General features: G+C 29.9%; 2 protein-coding genes across 23 annotated transcripts in view; one reads left to right on the top strand and one right to left on the bottom strand.

Moving 5' to 3' along the window:
• LOC143232734 (cytoplasmic dynein 1 intermediate chain 1-like) overlaps positions 1-19,644 on the top strand; it is a 65,154-nt gene extending 45,510 nt beyond the window's left edge. For all 22 annotated transcript variants that reach the window (XM_076468491.1, XM_076468513.1, XM_076468509.1 and 19 more), the window contains 7 exons: positions 4,663-4,809; positions 6,689-6,802; positions 8,724-8,844; positions 10,500-10,660; positions 16,517-16,657; positions 17,272-17,397; positions 19,183-19,644. In XM_076468491.1, the coding sequence (XP_076324606.1) occupies positions 4,663-4,809; positions 6,689-6,802; positions 8,724-8,844; positions 10,500-10,660; positions 16,517-16,657; positions 17,272-17,397; positions 19,183-19,320 (948 nt within the window). In that variant the 3' untranslated portion in view covers positions 19,321-19,644. The remainder of the gene's footprint in view (positions 1-4,662; positions 4,810-6,688; positions 6,803-8,723; positions 8,845-10,499; positions 10,661-16,516; positions 16,658-17,271; positions 17,398-19,182) is intronic.
• Positions 19,645-20,526: 882 nt separating this feature from the next.
• LOC143231390 (uncharacterized) overlaps positions 20,527-22,010 on the bottom strand; it is a 28,812-nt gene continuing 27,328 nt past the window's right edge. Inside the window, exon 6 of the mRNA XM_076465936.1 lies at positions 20,527-21,295. Within this exon, the coding sequence (XP_076322051.1) occupies positions 21,083-21,295 (213 nt within the window). The 3' untranslated portion in view covers positions 20,527-21,082. The remainder of the gene's footprint in view (positions 21,296-22,010) is intronic.

Below are 22,010 nucleotides of genomic sequence, written 5' to 3'. Positions count from 1 at the left end.
CACCATATGTTTTCAGCAGGTTGTGCAAGTTTTTTGATATGTTTTAAGCTGGGCTTAACGAACTTTCATCTAGTTCCAGGCTATGAATGGCAGTCAGGCTGTTACTTACATAGTTGGTTCTATTTCTTTTGGAATTGTTGGTATCCCTTTATTCTCTGGTTCCTTCGAGACAAGTACACATACAGTCTTTTCAGTGGTCACTGTGTGACCAATGAATCAGCCATTCCAATCCACTGGATCATATAGTCTTATTTAGCAGGAGCTACATCTTAGTTCTTGAGTGGTGATTGAATCAGTTTAACTTAACCATCAGTTTACGTATACCACCTCTCTGTCCCGAGTTTATCACATTAAGGGATAGGATGCATCTGTTCATGAACAGAAATTCTTTCTTGAACATTAGGCTATGGTTCAAGGTCTAGATCTATTGCAGGGAAGTGTTGTCATGATTCTTTCCATTGATTCCAACAGTGGTCTCTTAAATTTCCTGTCACGAGAGCATGCATTCAAGGGACTTTTGTTTTTGAACTTATGATGAGAGTGAGCCCTGTAGAGAAATAACCTCTCAGCCTCTTGGCCTGACATTATCCCAGGGGTGATGAATTTCATGGTATATCACCTGTCTCAGTCCAGTTGATTTCTCATAACTAAATGAATTTTCCATTGCAAAGGTTTAGTTGGATTTGTTCTCAGTTCTCTCTATTGATTGACACATTTGTTAATCTTTAAAAAAACTCAACTACAGGCTTTTTAGGTTCCTTATCCTCCAGCTTTGGTGATAAATTCATTCAGTCCAGGTTGGATGAGATTGCACTTCTATACCTTTCCTCAGTTCATCTGGTATTCAGAGTTCTGACCATGATTTCATCCCCCACTTGAAATCTATTGGTAGTTATGGATTAGGTAGCCTAATCATGGTTTCCTTTTCTACAGTATCTTCAAAAGGGTCCCTCTTTGACTATCTTTGTTAAGAGAACCCTGATGCAACATTCTACACCCAAATTTTCCAAAACTCGTCAGGGTTTAACTTTTAAAGTTCCCATGTGTGTGCCTTATGAGGAGTTTTGAACCTGCTTTACCCAAATGTACCCACCTTATCTCATTGTTTTATTCAGACCTTACTTTGTCTCCTGTCATTTAATGTAAAGCAAGATTTATCAACTACTTTTTTGTTATTTTGAACATTGGAAGGTTTTTGACTCTTCAGTGCTATCCAACCTTTTTCAGTCATTTAAGAATCCTTTTCCAAATGGCCTCTTCAGTTATTTAACTGGAATATTAGGGTGATATTACATGTTTTGTCTCGACATCTGTACAAACTTTCAGCCTCATGTATCATGTACCACCTTTCCCTCAAGGATTATTTTCGTGGCACAAAGACAAAAAATCACCAAGGGGGCATTTACGTGGGGTATAAAAGACTGGATCAAGCAAGACCAATGCTTGGATGGGCAAAGTGAAGGTCTAGGAATAGCTATGTGTCAGCAGAAGTAAGTATTAATTGTAATTAATTTTCAATCTAGGAAAATGTTACTTTTGATTTTAAAAATAAATGGAGAATTAAACAACAGTATAACAAATAAAACTGAATATATGTGTGGTAATTCCTGGGTAATACTTTAATACAACTTTTAGTGATGCTTGAAAGCTTTTGCTGAGAACATAGGGATGAACGTGAATGAAATATTTTTCATATTATGGAAGTATTTTGAAAGAATGTATGAATTCAAATAAAATATTGGGCTATTTTGGAACTAGCATATTTTGTAAGATACACTTGTTTTGATTGCATTATTATCTATACTTGATACTGCCAAGGTAAAGTAATGAAACATTATATTTGCTTTTGTTTGCAAGCCAGTTTTGAATTTAATTTTTTTCTGAAAATTGTAAATGGTTTCAGTTTTTTTTTCTTCAAGTTGTGTTATGGATGATTTCAATATATTCTTCTTATTGCTTTATAATTAAAAGTTAATAGAGCAAGTATCCTAAACTTATTAGCATGTGATAAACAGTGAAACTAAAAGGCATTCTGAACCTGCAATATTTTTAAACCTGTGTTATTATATGTAATATACTTTAAAAATGCTTATGACTGAGATCAGTACAACCTGTTGTGGACTGGGAAATAATGCCAAAAAGTTGAAAATATTTTTGTAATGATGCCATGGAAAAATGAATGTTTTATGTGTTATGTAGAATATATGCTGCTGATATATCTAGTTTGGTTTTCACACATACACACGTTTTTTATTATGGAATTATAATACAATAGAAATACAATTAGTCAATACATGATTGATCTAAGAAAGTTGTAGGAATGAAATTATGTTTCTTGTTTTAAATAGTAGTATGTTAGAACGTTACTTTAGAAAACGTATCACTGTTGTTGAAAATATTTGTCAGACTGAAGGTTGAAACTACTTTCGTCTGAAATGTTTGCAGTACATATACTTAGTAAAACTTGTAAGTTTGGTTAGCCAAGTGTACATTCAGATAAACACAACAAAGAAGTATTGAAATTATGTTACACGTTATTCTGCCGAGAGTTTCAGTTTGAGTGTAAATGTATTAATCTTTTTGCTACGGGCTTAGTATAATGTACACAAGTTCATCTACACATTTGCACATGTTAAGTACTTGCACTATAACTTTTGATACAGCATGTGTACCCATCACAAAATTTGTTAAACCTTTAGTAAAGATTACAAATATTTTATACACAAAAAAATCATGTTTTAATGAAATATTTTTACTAAAGATTTCTTTGTGAAAATAGAGTATGTTTTGTTACCAGTTCGAGTAGGAATTGAACTTATGTTATGATTAAAAACATTATTCTTTGTCCCAAAAACCACAAATATTATTGTGTTATCTCTAAAGTCTCCTAAACACACTTAAAAAGTTTCTTTTTAGTAAGACTATATATTGTTATTTTCTATATTCTAACTATATGAGGTCTGTCACTTGACCAACATTGTAACCATCATAAGAAAATTAGGAAATAAATATAATTTTTTTTGTTTTTTTCTGCTAGAATAACTACATGTTATAACACAAAACTACAAATGTTTAGTTTAAGTCTCATAATGCTATATATTTACTTTTTTTTTTTATTGACCTGTCAGTCATGTCCAGCTGACATTACATAACTTGCATTGGTGTGGTGCATGTGCACTCTTGTTACATATCCAGTAATACAAAACTAACGCTTAGTTTGCCCTGTCTGGGTTGTATTTTAGTAAACTAGTGTTTTGTAATACACAGTCATATTTCAATTATTATACTAAATGTATATATCTATCTATGTGTGTGTGTGTGTGTGTGTGTGTGTGTGTGTGTGTGTGTAGATGATTAATAGTTAGAAATACATTCTTAAACTTATTTTTCTTAAAATATAGAACAATAAATCAAAAAGTAAAGCAAACAATTATCTCTTCTTGCTACAACCTTTGTATTGAGTTGCTGCTGGTCATAGGTTGCTAAGCTTTTTAAAATTTTGCACATGGAGAATATCAAACAAAATTATTTTAGGTTTTATATTTATATAGTTGAATAACCAGAAAATTATAAATAACTACATTGATACCATAGAATTCTACTATAATTTATTATCCTTAGTAACTAAGATGTATTTACATTAAAAAAAAAATTAAACATTAAGCAGACAAAAAGACACAACCTACCTTCTTGAAATCTTGGATTGAAAGAATGTGGTATTCTTTTCAAAAATTAAAATGGCTGATAAAACCACTTTGGGAACATTATAAGCTGTTGATTGGTTATTCACGTGTTATATATTGAAGTAAGTGTATGTAAGGGACCATTTCCAAAAATGGAAAGAGGTGAATAGGACCACTGTGTTTGATTCAGTACATAAGCCATATCTTAGCAAAATAAAAAAATATGAGGTTCTTATTTTATATTCTAGTTTGATAATATTAGTAATTTGAGTTCCCAATTTATACAAAACTACAGACTTATTATTTTGACATCATAAACATCTGATTTTAAATAGTGCTGCATCCAACACATCACGTGACTCACTAAAATCTTTATTTAGATGTGTTCTTTTAATATGCACTTTTAAATTGAGAAATCTCGTATATAATAATAAATTTTGAATTATACTCTATAATTTGATTTCAAACTTATTGACATAAACTCATAAAATAATAGTTTAATAAAAATTTGAATGCATGCCAACAAATGTGATGACATGGCCTTTGAACTGTGACCCATTGCAAAAGGGTTAAGTGAACAATCATTTGTCAAAGAAGTTTGAGTATTAAAGTGGGTTTGGAAATTCATGCAAGTAACTTTACTTGAAGAAAAATGCAATACAGACAATTGAAAGCAAATATTATCCTACTATGGAGTTTTTACATTTTATGACTAAGTATCTAACCATATTCAGTTCCATAAGTTTTGTTCAGACAATTCTGTTTGAATAAAGTTTTTTTTATTGAATTCAAGTTCAGTAGTCAACAAAGTTATAATGAAATAGTTTACATTTATTAGTCATAAATAAGCAAGAAAGACCATTTTTCTGTTTTTTTAGGTGTAAATTACTTAATACAACTTTAATTAGTTTTGTTTGAAAACTTAGTATAATAAATAATTTATCAGGTATCTCTGATATTCTGTTATTTGATCATATAGTCTCCAGTGATGGCAGCCTGTTTTGCAAAGTTTCATCCTAATTTAATACTTGGAGGAACGTATTCTGGCCAAGTAGTACTATGGGATAACAGAAGTAACAAGAGAACACCTGTTCAGAGAAGTCCGCTCTCTGCCTCAGCACATACAGTAATGTATCACTTGCTTTAGATGTGTTTTTTTTTTAATTCATTTTCTGCTGTAGTTGTTGCATCTTCTTCTGTTCCATTTCTTTCCTCCTGCTTTAATTTGTTTATAACTGGAACATGTTTTTTTTTGATGATGAGAAACCCACTTGAAGTAAAAATGTATTTTAGGACAGCTGGTATAGGTATTAACACTTTTACTAATAAAGCAGAGATCAATGTTTCGACTTTCTTTGATCATCTTCAAGATATTTTTATATCCCTTATTGGTTATTCTTTAAAACGTGTTGTTAATTGCAAGTATATTTTGATAAGATGGTTTTAATACATGTTTGTTGTGTATTAAGTCTTTCAAAACATGCTCATTTAAGTAAAGCCTTTTTTTAGTTTTATTTCAGTACTAATTTTCAAAATTTTAGCAATTTCTGAAAAAAACCAAAAAAACAAACAATTATGCCATTTTTCTGATCAACCTTATGCCTTTTATTTTATAAGATTTAATCACTTTCTTACATTCTTTGGTGTATTTTGCCACACAATTTTCTCCTTTTATTAAAAAAAAAAATCTTGTGATGTTAAAATTTCTTTGTTATTCAGTTAGACTGGATGAATCAATATTATTCACTTACTAAATATTTTTATTTCTTTAGTGTTTATAATCAAAATATGACCATAGTGGTTAACTGGAACATAAACTTTAATCATTATATATACATACTAAGGTTTTATTGAAACATAGCTGATCTTGATTGTCTTTTTTAAATAAAATATCATTTGAAGTATTTATATTTATTTTTGCTCAATTGAATATCAGAGTAATGGAACTTTTTTTTTACTGTTAGTATATGTGATGGTGATGTCTTACTAAAGTCAACTTACTTATCTTATACAGTATCTGCACAATATACACTTGAATGTCATAACATCCCTGAGTATTACCTGAAATTGTACCCTTCAAGTTTTTCTTTAATGTAGGAATTTTAGTTGAGCCACTCACAAAGCTTTGAAACTGTAGACATTTATTTCTAGGATTTATTGCCAAATAAGTAATTCAGTTGTTTTTAATTTCTGAATTTTTAGTGTAATTAAAAATTTTTTTACAAAAGTTGTTCAAATTAAATCCTAGCTTGTACTTTTCTAAACTTCATAGTAAACCTCAAAGTCGTAAATTTTTTTCTCTTAACATCTTAGCTGTAGTTTTTTCATTGAAAATGACATTGCAGTGCAAAAATTTTTCTCTGAAGTTTATACTTTTTTATTTTCTTATATTTCATTTGTATTATGTAATATTTAAGTGTAATACATGAAAGAAAATTGCATGTAATTTTTTAAAAGGTAATTCAGTATGTTTTGAGCCAATCATATCAATGGGAATAAATTATCAACCAGTAAAATTTTAGTAATCATTTAAGTGCATTCTTCAGATTGTTGCTCGAAAAAAATTAAAGCTCACTGTATATCACGTCCTGCAATTGCTTATTAGTTTACAATTGCACCATGTGGCATGTTCCACAATTGCTTGTCATCTTACATTTGCACCATATGGTGTGATGTGCAGCTTAGGGATAATGTCAGGTATCATCATCCATTTGCTAGAAGCTCTAGCAGTTTAACTAAATGAAAAAATAAATATGAATTTAAGATTATTTCACAATGTATATGTTTCAGTTTTACTTTTAATACTTTTGTTCACTTTTCTGAATACTGTGTTATTTTTATTTTTGAAAGCTAAAAGTAATAACAAAATTGCACCTTAGCTGTGATTTAATCACAATTTTTTAGATTTACAGTTAAAACTGATAGTGGAGAAAGTGCAGATTGACATTCTAATATGTATATATATGTACACAAATATTCTATTAGAATTTTCAATATTTTTACAGCATCCTGTGTACTGTGTGCATGTAGTGGGAACCCAGAACGCACACAACCTAATTAGTATTTCTACTGATGGTAAATTCTGCTCTTGGAGCTTAGACATGCTTTCAACTCCTCAGGTTTGTTAGAAATTGATAATTTTGTTTGTATAATGCTTCTTTTTTCTTGGATGTATTTGAATTTTGTTATTGTCATATCCTAAGTAGTTTTGACTTGCATATTCAAACATTTGATAATGCGTTAAATAAGTGAAATATTTTTTTTGTTTATTTGTTTTTAGTTTATTTCTGACGAAAAACGTTGATTTTTCATATCATATATCATACTTTAAATCAATGAAATGTTTAATTGTTTCTGTATTTATTTCTGAAGAAACTTTTTAACTCTTCATGTTATTTTACATACTTCAATACATTAAGTTGATGAAATATTTAACACTTAGTTAAACACTTAGTTTTAGTTTATTTGTGATGAAAAACATTAATTTTATTACCAAGTAATTTTTTTATTAAATCAGTGAAATGTTGTACATTTGTTTTGGTTTATTTCTGATGAAAAAATTAAAATTTTCTGAAGGACTATATCTATGAATGTTCATTTAACATAATGAAATAACATTTACATATTTTAGTATATTTCCAAAAAAGCATATGTTATATAACATTTAAAATATCTCAAGAGCAGTTTAAAATTGTCAGATTTTTCAGTTTATTTCAATCTTCTACTGTTTTAGCTATTTGTTAAATGCTTGTTGGATTAAGTTATTTGAAGAAATTTTGAGTATGAGGTGAAACATTTACATAGTAGAAATTAAATGTAGAACTTGTTTCCAGAAAATCAACTTTTATTAAATTATTTTTTATCTTATTAATATTTTCCATTTTTGTCTTCATTAACAGTTATATATTCTAAAATTTTATAGCCCTTCAGTATATAGTGCATTTACTTATATATAATAAAAGGTTAATTTTTTGTTAACTCTATAAGATAATTCTGATAGATATTCACCTCTCTTCTGAAACACTGCGAGTTCTTGATGTTTCTTGTGTTGGCTTGCTGTTCATATATCTACATCTTAACAAGTTATAAAATACATTCATGCATAAATTATGTAAAATTGTATAGGCAGTTAATAATACTTCAATAAATAGTATAAGAAGATGACTACAGCCAAATTACAATCTGAATATTGTGAATATCAATTATGAAGTTGTACATGATGAAAATGACAATATGTATTTTATTGACAATAAAATTTTGGCCATAATTAAAGATAGTGACAATGAAAAAGAAAGTGAAATATATTATGAAGGAATCCAAAACCTTAAATAACATCAAAGATATTTTCAGAATAGATACTTCTTTGATGAGAAATTTGTCCAGACTAAAATCATATCATAGTTTGAATCCTTTAATTCTGTTGATAAACAAGTTGGATACTCACCTTGAGTATTTCAAAACTAAAAGAAAATATACTCTGTTATCTTATCTTACAGACCAAATACTGCTTAACGTAAAAGACAGCAGAGATGCCAAAAAAATGATTATCCAATAACAAGTTAAAGAAAATACAATTGAAGTACAATTAAAACTTCCACTTCATTCTACCCAGAGACAGATGTTATTACCGTCCTTGTGTGCTTCACAAAAACAGTTTAATGTTTTCTTCTTGTGAAAGATTAGTATAAAAACCCAGTAAAATACCTGATATTTTAGCTTCATACAGTATTTTGTAAATGCATTTTAGAGGAGGCTGTTTGCAATTTTAGTGCCAGTTATATGATATTCATAATGTATAGCTAATGTTCATTGATACATCATTTTTGTGTAAACATATTTTAATCTATACTTAAAATTTTGCTAAAAAAAAGCTATAAATTCCTTATAATTTGTACTTTCATTTGGTATCCTTTCTGTAATTGCATTTCTAGTTTTATTTTAGTTACTTTACCCCTGTTACAAATTGTTACTTAATATGTCAGTGTGACAGGTGTTAACTTACCTTGAAATATTTTCAGATTGAAATGTGTTTTTTCACAGGATACTATGGAATTAACACACCAGAAACAATCACGGGCAGTAGCAGTGACTTCTCTGTCTTTTCCTTATGGAGAGTTTAATAATTTTGTTGTGGGAAGTGAGGAGGGTTCTGTATATACAGGTATTAAAAGTTTCTTGAACTGTGCATTTTTAGCAGAGTATGAGTATTATTTATACATGTATGAAGTGTATATTGTGTTAATAAAACAGTGGCAGTGCCAAGGGGGGCTTGAGCCCCCCAAATGAACCAAACCCCCCTCAGCCTCCCAATATTGTTACCTACATGTATTCATAAAATATGAAAAACACAATCGTCATTGTTGCTTAACAATTAACATCAAAGAGACATAGATCTGTAGAACTCAACGTCTTCATTAAGACAGAAGTATGTGTCATGCGTCCCATAGCAACGTACTGAATGCACTCGTGCTGTATTGCCACTCCCTGTGTAATGCCATTCTATCTTGAGCTTTGACAAAGAGTAGACAACCACGTTGATTTCAAGTTACAACAGATCATCAGGGATTTTACTTGATAAACCAAAGGTTTCACAGGTATTTACCCATTAATTTCGTTTATCTTTTATTGAAAAGTAAAACATAGAATGCATATATGTGTATTGTATATAGGTCAAAACTATGAAGCATTTAGCCGGTGTTGTGTCCTCTGTGAGATCATTTTGCATTGTGTATCACTCATCCAAAATTCTACTGATTTCATACAGTTAAAATTGTGACTTACAATCCAATTAATGTTATACTTATGTTTAGATAATAACCTGACATGTTAACTGACCAAATACTATTTCTAAGCAATTCTAAAATGAATTTTGAAATTGTCATTGGGCTATTTAGAAGTGCCTAATTTAATGTAATGTAGTAGTTACATTATTGTAACAGGTGTTTGTCACACTTATGATAATAAGAACAATATCACAATCACAGTTTGGCCTGTATGAATAATGTGATCTTATGAAGAAACCACCCTTTCTGTGAAGGTCAGCTGCAATTTAGACATTTTGTTTTGGTGCTACTATGACCATTCAATATCCAGGCCGCGGGTTTGCTTTGTTCGAGTGAGAGATTCTTATCTCAAACACCTTAAACGTATGATCATCGAGCCGTTGACCATGGTGTACGCTCTGCATACGGCTAATGATCGTCTCAGCCCGATCGAGATCCAGATGCCAGCCGCACGCCACACCCCACCTGCTCACTCCCATTAGCTGCCCACAGTTTTACAACATGCCCTATCAAAGATGTGTTTGTGTTCTCTAATTAGCCATGTAATTTTACATTATTATTACTCTCTAATTAAGTACTTGTGCTATATGGTTAAAGATAAATACTTTCTCTAACAGTATTTCATGGATATGTTCTGGATGCCAGGAGACACCTTCTATGCCATCATAGACAGGATGCCAGCTGCACACTGTACACACACACACATTTTCTACATATAGTTGGTATTTTGTGTCTTGATGTTATGAAGTGACCTGTGTTTATTTGTGCCTTTAAAATCTTATACTATTTTATATTATAATTTTATTATTAACACAAAGTTTAATAGAAAATATTCATGTCAGATAAATGAGTATTTTTGGAACCATGTATCGATAAAAGTACTATTGATTTTATAGTATTATAAAATATGAAACTTAAAATATTTAATTTAAATGAAAACGTATTACTTGCTGTGAATTTATTAAAATAATAATTTTAATTGGCTTTGTGTAATAGATTATTTAATTTTGTTGAGTTTGGTGGCTGATTGCAGCATGTCGACATGGAAGCAAGGCTGGGGTGATGGAAATGTTTGAGGCACATCAAGGTCCTGTGACAGGGATCGATACACATCGAGCTCAGGGTAACATCGATTTCTCTCACCTGTTTTTGACTTCTTCCATAGATTGGACAGTTAAATTGTGGAGCTTGAAGGTTTGTTTCACATTGTATTTTAGATAATGAACTTGGTTACCTTCTGTTATGTTTATATTTTTTCTTGGTTGGAAAATATTTTTCTCCTACATTTACAGTAGTAAGTTTTTAGATAATTGATTTCAAGCTGTTGAGTTGATAACAGTTTGTTTTATTTTATTTAATTTGTAAGTGATACCAAATGCATTACAAACCTCACAACATAATTTGCTTTTCTCAAAATAACATATCCATACTTTTTGTTTAAGTTAGTTAAACTTAAAGTCAAATTAAATTTATCTTGATTTGGTTTTCATGCAACGTTAAGTTTCAGAATTAAATATTTAAGAGTGAAAAGTCATTTAGTTTCCTACATTTTGTGTACCTTTTACTGTTGGTGAGGCCATATTGCATCACATTTTCATGTTTTTGTCTCTTACAACACTTGCATAAAAAAATGACCGAAATAAGATTAAAGAAATCGCTTATTTCTTTAGAAAATATATATATGAGAGAACTCATTATTAATTGGTATGATTAATTGTGATATGGATTGTATTTTACTTGAAATTTTCTTATGACTTATGTGTTAGTAGAATGTAACACATTATGGTCCCACAAATAAATTAATACAAAAGTTACTTAAAAAAAAAAGTTGAAAAACTATTTACATGGACCACATCAGTAATGTTAAATATCCATTCCGTAAGTTTTGATAGTATACTAAAATTGCAGTTTGAATGCATTAACATTTATGGCTTTAACCCTTTCCAGATGAATCACATATCAAAGGCCATGTCATTGTGTCTGTTGACACTTATTCAAAATTTTATTAAACTACTATTTTATCAATTTATGTCATCAAGTTTAGTATAAAATTGTAGATTATAATCCAAATTTACATATTATACATTATTTAATTTCTTAGTTTCAGAGTAAATACTAAAAGAAACACTCCTAAATGTTGACTTTTGTGTCTCACATGATATATTGAATGCAGCAATTGTTCAAATTAGATGTTTGTGATGTATAAAACTATAGACTTTGTATTTTAACAAATTAGGAACTGAAATACCAATACTTACAAGCTAGAGTGTAAAATGAAAACCTCCTATCTGTACTATTTGCTGAGAAATTGCTCGTGTGGCCCCTGCTTACTTCTTTCCATTTTTGGAAACTGTCCCAAATAAACAGTTATGGCATGAATAACAAAGATCAGAATGTCCTCTTTGTGGTTTTTCAGCTATTTTCAAATATAATAATGTCCTCTCTTTCTTTCAAAATAAACCTTCATGGTAGTAAAGTTGAGTCTTTAGTGTATTCCATATTTCATATTTTTTTTACATAGAAATACAGCAGTTATTAAATTTGATGAATTGTAATGGAATTCTGTGGTTTCAATGAACAAATTATTTGATTTTTAATTATTCAAATATATATATAACACCTAAACAATTATTTCACATGTGAAATTTTTTAAGGCGTAGCAAGTTATGATAAACAGCAACTGAGTAGAAAGGTCGTAACTGGAAGAGATAATTGTTTGCTTTATTTCTTTATTTGCTATGTTTTAAAAAAAATAAGTTTAAGAACTTGTATGTAAATAGTAATAATCACTATCCATATATCATGTATAATAATTGAAATGTAATTATATTTTAACAAATACTAGTCCACTAAGATACAGCTAAAATAGCTCAATTTGTACATGGTATGATGAGTGTACAGGTATCATGTCATTGTACCTTCTGTATTGTCAGCCAGACATGGCTAAAAGGTCAGTATAATAAAAATAATAAATCTATAATGTTATGACATTTAAGCTGTTTAGCATAAACATTTGTTGTTTTTTTTTAAATCTGTAGTCCTTTTAGAACAAAAAAACATTTATATTAATTTCCTAATTTCATATGGTGGTTATGAGGATTGTTAAATTGACTGAATCCTTACATTGATTTGTTTTTGAAATTAACATAACATATAAAGTTTTTTATAAGAAACATTGATAAAACTATCTGGACATTATAAGGATTTCACATGTGATATTTGAAAATTTTCTTGTATATAAAAGTATGTTTAATCTTGAAATTAAATTAGTTTGCATATTGGATAGGCAACATGTGAAAATAAGAAAAAAAAGCCGTGAGAAAAACAATGCTCAACAAACCTTAAGACTTTTTTTTGTTAATTAAGAAATCTCATATTTTGTGTATGAAAGCCTTGTAACGTTTTCTGATGAATTGCCAAATTTTGTGAACATATGCTTACTAATATAAAAGTAATAGCATGAAAACTATAACAGGTACAAAATTGTTATGAAGTTGATCCCAGGGACTGAGCCTATGCAGAAAGAGTTAACGATTTGTATCATAAAAATTACAAAGACTCAAAAGCTTGTGAGAGGCACTCAAAGCATGAAAGCAAAACCAGTGAATGAAATGTTAAAGTATTTTTTTTATGATATGTTATAGATGTTTGTTTTATATTGCATTTAACCTGTTCAGTGCCATAGACAAGATAACTCATCCAAGCCAATCGGTAACACAGTGCCACGGACGAGTTAATTCGTTCTCAATGATACCTAACTTTAACACTAGATATCAGCACCATACACACATTTGACCTACTTACAAATTGTTTCACTTTCTATCCAAAATGGCATCACAAAAAAAGTTACAAAATGAAGAAGCATTAGAGTTGTATTGTAGCAACTGAAATACATTATTTGTTCTTACCTGATCTAGATGTGGGATGATCTTTGGCAATAATTCCCATCTTTTTTCACTCTACAAGCGATAAAATCCTTGTTTAAATTTTACAGGAATGTTCCAGCTATTGATGGGAGGATAATGTGCTAAACTGCTAAATATTAGCATGTTTTGAAGAGAGGTTCACTTATTTTACAGTGAACTAAGATAAAAACAATGCTTTCTGTTTATTCTAAATATCTGTATAAATTGGAAAATCTCACAAAAATTCAGTCTTTAGCAGTCTTTTTTAGCCATTGGACGTTTCTGCAAATTGGCAAAAAAATCCACACGTCAGTATAGATCTGCAGTTGTTAAACTGCTTTATGATGGTGCATCATCATTATAATGGAATGACTGTTTAATCTAGGTAGTGTAGAATGGTTCATAATGTTACACTACAACAAGGTAATTTTAGCTACTTTAAGTATTGCCAGTGGACAAAGACCAAACGAGCTAAACAGGTTTGTACTATGGCAGTAACTCATGAAACCTTAAATCCAGATACATCCATTTAAGGCCCACTAAGATAAATGGTATTCTTCATTATGATTTTTCCACAGCTCTCTTTCTTAATTTTGATGAGCAAGTCAGTATGTACTCTGGTCACTTCATAATAGTTAGCAACATGAATAGGCTGAACTCCAATATTATTAATCTTGTTTTAAGGCAGGTTTCAACTTTTGTATTGAGAGAAAGAGAGAGAGAAGAATGGTTTTCTATTTATTTAGCACATTTTCCATAATGTGTGTAACTAGAATATTTTCATACTTCTACCACCAGTGGTGCATCAGATGATCATTCATTTTGGAAAGTCTGTGAACTTCTTTTCTTTTGCTTCTGCACTCTGTCTTATTTATGGCAGCTCTGGCCTTTAGTAACTTAATGCCAGGGTGAGCCGTGAGATTCACACATCAAGTTATTATAAGTGAATCCATTATCAGTTTGAGAAAGTGCTGATCTAACACTTTTCAGTTCTCCTTTTTGACATGAGCACCTCTTTAAACTCTTCTCAGCACAAGTCACTGAGTTACTTTCAAAATGAAATTAAAGAACTTTACTATTAATATATGTCAATAAAATGAACATTATAAAGTATGTTATAATTCAAAGTTTTATTTTATCTAAGTTTTGATTCCTTTATTTCAAAAAAAACCTTGAAAAAGTATCTCAGTTTTAATGCCACGTGACACATGATCATTCAAATATCTGAACTTTTACAATCTCTAACTTGAATGAGAGAACTACAGTCTACACAGATGTCTATCTAGACAAAAAACTACATTTAATACACTACTTGAATGTATGTTCCAAAGTTCTTTGACTACATTTAGTTGAAACAATTGATACATTTTACCAACCTCTGACCAGTGCCATAACCACCACCTTTATTTAGCCTTGAGGTTTACGACCCACTTGTTCTTATTTGATGCATGTGTTGAATTTGTTAGAAAGAGCTAATTTTACAGTATAATCCAGTGATAGGTAATTGGAAATTAGTGCTCTGTTGTCATTAACAGTTACATGTAACTACTACTATTACTATTGATGGCTTCTTTATCCACAACACTCTTGCAGTTTAACTAAATATAGTTAGAGAAACAATTAAACTGTGTTTAGATTTTACTATTACACGTCAGTTAATTATGTATTATTTATGTTTTAAAATGCATAATTGATAGATCTGAACATATTTTAAATACACTTTAAACTTTGCCTCAGTTTTCAAGACTTACAATATTATATAAGTGCATGAATATTTTGCTGAAGGTTTATGCACCTCTGCCGGAGATACTATTACATGCCCTAAGGCCACTGTTAACTTTGATCAAGGTGAATAATAAACAGTGAAGGAAAAGAAAGAATTAAAGATTGATGATATGTGAAAAAAAAGACCTGAACTTATTAATATAAGTAAAGGAAAGATCTTTTAAGATATTTTATGAAAAATTAAAATGTAGGCATATTTTACTGTTTCTTAATTTTGAACGTTTCATTACACTCTATGTTGTTGATAATATATACAGTTAGTGGCATGGTAGAGAAAATGAAAAATAAAATATAAATGGTTACCTTAAAACACTTTTGATATTCATTTAGGAGGCTCTAATGGTTATGCAAATAAAACTCAAAAGCTGTAGGGTGAAGAAAAGGATTTTTATAGTTAATTTCAAAACAAACTTGCATTCAAACTAATCACAGATTGAGTTATATAACAACAATAGATAAATAACATGTATTTTTAGTAGAAATACTTAATAATAATGAAGTTATTCTTTGTGTAAATGATACTTGTAATCTGCAACAAAACCTTAATGGTTTTTATGGGAATATGTTAAGAAAGCTCAGAGTTACTGATGTATTACTACATCTAGTATCATTCCACAGTTGGGCTTCTGCAAACTGTAGGAGACCCATGTGGAAAGATTCCTTATGTCCTGAATCATATTTCCTTATGGATAACTCTAAGGAGAAACAAAGGTAGTTTTAATTTTAAAGACATTTATATTAATTGTTAGTTTGGTCCATGTTAATGTTTTCCAATTGTACTTTTTCTTTTAATTCTTTAATTATGTCAGAGTCAAGTATTGACTAGTTTTAATGTATTTTGTAAAATCTGTTTTATATGAATAACAAAAGAAATTTTTGTAGATTATACAATTCTCTCTCAAATTTTTATTTAAAGAGTTCTTGATGGAGATGATGTAAAAAAACAATTGCACACACACACACATGCACAAATGTATGTGACATAGTGATAATGTATTCTTAATTCACAGAATTTAAACTGCCTCATAAGACTTTTCTCTCAACAAATTCAATATAAATTATTTAATGAAGTTTTGTGCATTGTGAATCAAAGTTACACTAAACTTAGTCAGAATAATGCTATTGGTGAACATGTACTAAAATCTTATAAAATTAAAAAAATATCCTATGTATTACTTTAGTGCTAAATTTGAGGTGTTTTGAATGAAGGACTCAAAATAAAACATATTTTCATTTAGTCTTTAATTTAGTAATTTTTATTCAGTCACAATGATATTACTTCTTAAAATACTCTTTATAAGACAGTATGTTTTTACATGTGCACAGTCACTGATAGAAGTGTAATACTTTGTTTTTGTAGGAAAGCAAGCCATTGTACTCATTTGAAGACAATGGAGACTATGTGTATGATGTGAGTTGGTCATCTATACACCCAGCATTGTTTGCTTGTGTAGATGGAATGGGTAGACTTGATTTGTGGAACCTGAATAATGATACAGAAGTGGGTGAATGATTTTTAATTTTATTTTACATGTATTATCTGTATATGTAATAAACAAGTTAGAATAATGGTTTTCTTTATCTATGGTTTATAGGTTAATAATGTTTTGTGAACATGTATTGCTGCTTTAGAATGATAAGAGTAACAGTGTTTTCACCCTAATGTGTATGATTTTTAGTTTTGCAATTTCTACAAGTTAATAAATGCCCAGCATATTTTTTCATATATATTTGAAGAAGTTGTGTAAGAGTGCAGAGATGTAGGAAGCATACTGAAACTTGAGGTACTAAACGTTTATTTGACCAAACAAGGGAATGCATGTCACAGGTTCACCAATTACATCTAGGGTCCAAAGCTGACTTTACAGTTCTGGATTAAATTTCATATTTTCTCCTTTTTCCTGAGAGTAATTTTCTCAATTTTGATGCATTTTTACCATAATACATTGAAAAGGACCCCACCTGCTTCTTATGCTACTGAAGCGAGATTTTTAGAGTAAGAAGTTCTACTGAAACAAAGCCCTACTAGTAAATATAGTAATATCATTTTATATATATTTTAGTATTGAGATTTATTTCAGTAGTTTATCTGCACCATGACATTTCTTTGATTAGCTTCCAACGGCCAGTGTAGTTCTTGATGGTAGTCCAGCTTTAAACCGTGTGATGTGGGCCCCTGCTGGTTACCAAGTAGTTGTTGGTGATGATGCAGGCAAAATTTGGATCTATGATGTTGGAGAGGTGAGTGTTGAATTAAAAGTTTTGTTTATTTTCAAAAACAAACACCATATTATAGTATAATTAAAATATAATAGCAAATTAATGTATTGGGTTGAGGAATAATTCGTGAGCGTTTTTTCAAGTTAAAAAAATATATTCATAAATGAAACGCTTTCGCAAAATATTTCATGTCATTTGGTAGATAATTTTTTGCTCTAATAGATGGTGTGTTTGATTTTCATATGTCTTTAATTTTTGCTTTCATTTTCAGCTCATTAAATGGAATGTCAAGTGGACAAAATTGAGCATTTTCGACACCATCTGCTTTTCGCATTTAATATCTTGCAATTTCGTTTAAAACAATGCATACTATATACCTAGGTATTACATGAAATAAAGTATCATAATAAATGTTTTGGGTGTAATGTGTTCATTCATTGAAGTATTGTATAGTCTTGCATGTAATGCTTCAATTAAATTATTTAAAAATGCTCACGAATTATTCCTCAACCTAATAAAATAATGTTTTTCTACTTAAAGCATGTCTGAAAATGTTCTGAGTCACTGATTCTAAATATATTTCTATTTCAGTTCATTTAACTGTTCCAAACATTGTTTGTTGTACAGAAAAAAGTTTCAACTTGTAGAAAGTTATTGGCAAGTCCTTCTGAAAGAAATTAAACTATAAAGTTCTCATTATTTAAAAACATAGACATTGGCACATTTTTACAATTCTTCATCAGGTTATTGATTAAAAAAATTGTTTTGTAAAAAATGTTGTAATAATCAGGAATGTCATTTTCAGTCAGTTGGTTATTTTTGTACCATTTGAAGTTTCTTCTTATGCAACTTTCTGTATAGCTTTATTTACAGACTAACATCTGGGGCCAGGCATAACCCAGTAGTTAGCTTACATGAATTGTAAATGTAAAGATTCGTGGTTTGCAACCACTTACTTCAGAAATACACTCTGCACTTTGGCCCTTCAGTATTTTATAAGAATAATGGCCAAATTGCACTATTTGATCAAACAAGTCACTAAAGTATTTTTTGTGGATTTTGTTGATTACTGCATTCTAGTCCATCATTTCAAAATTAGGGATAATTATGCCCAGGTAGCCCTTATGTAGCTTTGTTCAACAACAGAAAATAGTAATAATTAATTTATTAATTTAGATGTCAATTTAGAGTCGCCAATCATGCTTTCAGCCAACTTGTTAAAATTGAATACGTCTTATGAACTTTGAAAAATACCTGGTGGTTGTTTTACTTGAAAGGGTTGAGAACAATATTTGTTGGATCAAATGAGTAAATCTGTTGTAATTTTAAACACAACATTAACATCATTACATCACATGTAAGAAAGTAGAGATTTCATTTTAAGTATTACAACAGGTGACTCATATTCTTTTACTTATTTTTGAATGCTTTTGTATATTGTGCTCTTAGTTATTGAAGTCAGTTTTCTAGGAACGGTTATATCCAAGTATGAATTTCACACTTGTAAGGAATAACTTGTGTACGTTTTTCAAGAGTGCTTTAAATACAGTCATCAGTAATGCACAGTACCATTACTGTAATTTAAGACCAATGCATATGTGGTTGGTTTGAGTTTGTTCTTCAATGATTTAATTGGTTTTGTCAGAAGTGAGTTTCTTACTTTTTTAAATTAGTCACCATCTTTTGTTTGAAGACCTAAATTGGACTCTGGCAAATTTCACTGTGTCATATGCAAATTAGTTTTAAGGAATCACTCTCATGATCAGGAAATTTGTGAAATAAATAAAATAATTTATTTCTGGATAGCAACTGGCAACTCCCAAGAGTGACGAGTGGACCATATTCATGCAGACTTTGCAAGAGTTGAAGAATAATCAGGTGGATCAAGATTTGGATGCTCTTACTTCATTATCATCCTCAGGATTTTCCTCAGGAATACGTTAACTTATTTTAATTGTAGTTGAAATAATCTATTTTAATATTTATTATAAATGGCCTTGCAATAATTAGTACTACATACCAAAAGTGGTGAAACAGGTTATGTCTTACACAATTAATACTCTCTGTCATGGCAGCTGGGAAAAATTAATTATGCTAACTGTGCTTATGAAACAAACATTTCTCTTATTTTATCAAACTGGTAAAATAAATAGCTTATTGTGATAAAATAATTTTACAATTTAAATTACAGCCATTCTCTCTGGTTTTTCCATTTACAAAAGAGGACTCAGTGTATGCTGTTAATAAAGTTGTTTAATCGGTGCAAAATTTGTTGTGTGTATGTGTTTTTTATTTCCAGCAATCACTTCATGCAGCTTTCTGAAGAATACTTGACACACATTCACACACACACACACGCATGCTCACACACTGGTGACATGTAGATAATGTTTGTGCAGGGAATGTATTTACATTAGTTGTAGAAGATTAATTTGAATATTTATTTCTAAATAGACTTGTAGGTGTATTGTACAATAGGGTAGGTATTAGCAAAGTAATGTCATAGGTTTAAATATCAATCTCTAATTTAGTTTTAAACCTTATCCACTATTATTTACACACAAACACAAATAGTTACATTACTATGTTGACCCCTTTATATAACAAATCGTTTATATTTTTAACTGTACCTCTTCCTAAATGGAGCTCACTTAAACATTATTCATACCATTTAATTTTAAACTTGGTTAAAATCTGTTTCCACAGTTTGAAAACTACCCTTCTCTAGTTAAATTTTTTACAATGATAATTTGTGTTTTTATTTAGAGGAAATTTTTAGACTGAGTACATTGCACTAGACTAACTTTTTTTATAAACCACATCTTGCAGTGGAGAAGTGGAAACGTTTACAGTTTTTGTGCTCGTACATAACGAGTGTGAAAGGTGTTGATTGAAAGTTTCTCATCACATATATTGATGCATTGTCAACTTCTACATTATCCAGATATAATCAACATAGACTTTCAAATCTAGACGTGAGCATTCCATTGAATATCATGGCAAATTTATTTTTGAATTATTTTCAAAATTATCAAAATGCTTTTGTAAAACCAAACTACTAATTAAATCACCTAACATGTTTAACATATATCTCATACTTTTTATTTAAAGAGGGCTTGAAGTCTTAAGAAAAACATTTATCACATGATATGCTAAACATAATTTTTTAATTGTTTCAAAGAAAGCAAAATACAGCTGTTTTTAATGCCTATTTTATGGGTATTAAGTGTTATAATTACATATCTTTCACATAAAAAAAAGACAGTAAATACCATCCTTAAATTCTCTTAATGTTTTAGCATAACTTCACAGCATTGTCATTTTTGTGCACTTTCAAGCTTCTAGTGAATTTCAAAACAAAAAGATTATCATTGATTTCTGATAAAGTGAACTAATATGTAGTAGTAAAATAATAGTGTTAAACGAGATATCAGCATAGAAAAATTTTGTCTAAATAATTTAAATGTGTACTTGTTTAGTGAATGAACCAAACGTAGATGTATCATAAACAGATACACATCCTGTGCACTACACAGTGTACAATGTAAACAACAGTACATATATCTTGTGAAAACTACTATTTCCCAAGTTTCAGCTATGTAAGTAACACTTTTTACAGATTTGTTCTTACATATTCGTAATTAAAGTATGGTTATTCTCAAATTATTAAGAATGGCTCGACTTATTGACACTACTTATGACAGTTCTAGTAAGTAACTTTACATATAAATGGGCTCTCTGGAATATTCCATTCACACCACTTCACAGAGATTATATAATAACCGGGATCCGAAACTTCATACATTACTTCATGCATGTCATCTCCAATGTAAGTAACTGTGGTCTCTAGAACATTGTGTTTACCTGGTCCTTGTATACTTACTGTTAGGCTTCCTTTTCCAGCTTCTCCTGTCCGCACCTGGAAAGATAGTGTGAACATTTTATAGAAATGCTGGTAATTTTTAGTTTCAAATAAAATTATCACCAAAATGCATTTAGCGACTTGTTCTTCACTATTGAAAAGAGACTGTCGTTTCGAGTTTAATAAAACTTTTTCAAATGTTATTAGGTTGTTAAGATCTGTCACTATTTTTAAAAACATACATTTTTTATGCCTCAGTGGTACAACAATAATGTTAATTACTTGAAACAGTTGGCATAAGCTTTAACGTGTGTGCGTGTGGTGGAATGCAAGAACTGTTGCACAGTATTTCAGGTTTATATGATTTACAATAATTGGTGTAATTAAAGTGTTTAGTATATGTTGTACATACGGTTTTTTTTAAATCAATTAATATCTATTGGACCATGATAAAACTTTGCGTTATTGTATTCGAGTTAGTAGTGACACTGTTGTAAAACAGAATACATTTAATAAATAATACTTTCTGAAAAACAAGTATTTACTCCGGTTGAAGTCGATTTTTCTAACAATGCTTATTTTGTTCTTAATTTAAATATGGGTCGCAGGTTCGAATCCCCCTCACACCAAACATGCTCGCCCTGTCAGCCGTGGGAGCGTTATAATATGCGGTCAATCCCACTATTCGTTGGTAAAAGAGTAGCCCAACAGTTGGCGGTGGGTGGTGATGACTAGCTGCCTTCCCTCTAGTTTTACACTGCCAAATTAGGGA

This window comes from Tachypleus tridentatus, chromosome 11 (assembly GCF_004210375.1).
Source record: "Tachypleus tridentatus isolate NWPU-2018 chromosome 11, ASM421037v1, whole genome shotgun sequence".
Taxonomy (NCBI): domain Eukaryota; kingdom Metazoa; phylum Arthropoda; class Merostomata; order Xiphosura; family Limulidae; genus Tachypleus; species Tachypleus tridentatus.
The sequence above is the reverse complement of the archived record's forward strand: the minus strand, read 5'-3'. Positions and strand labels throughout refer to the sequence as shown.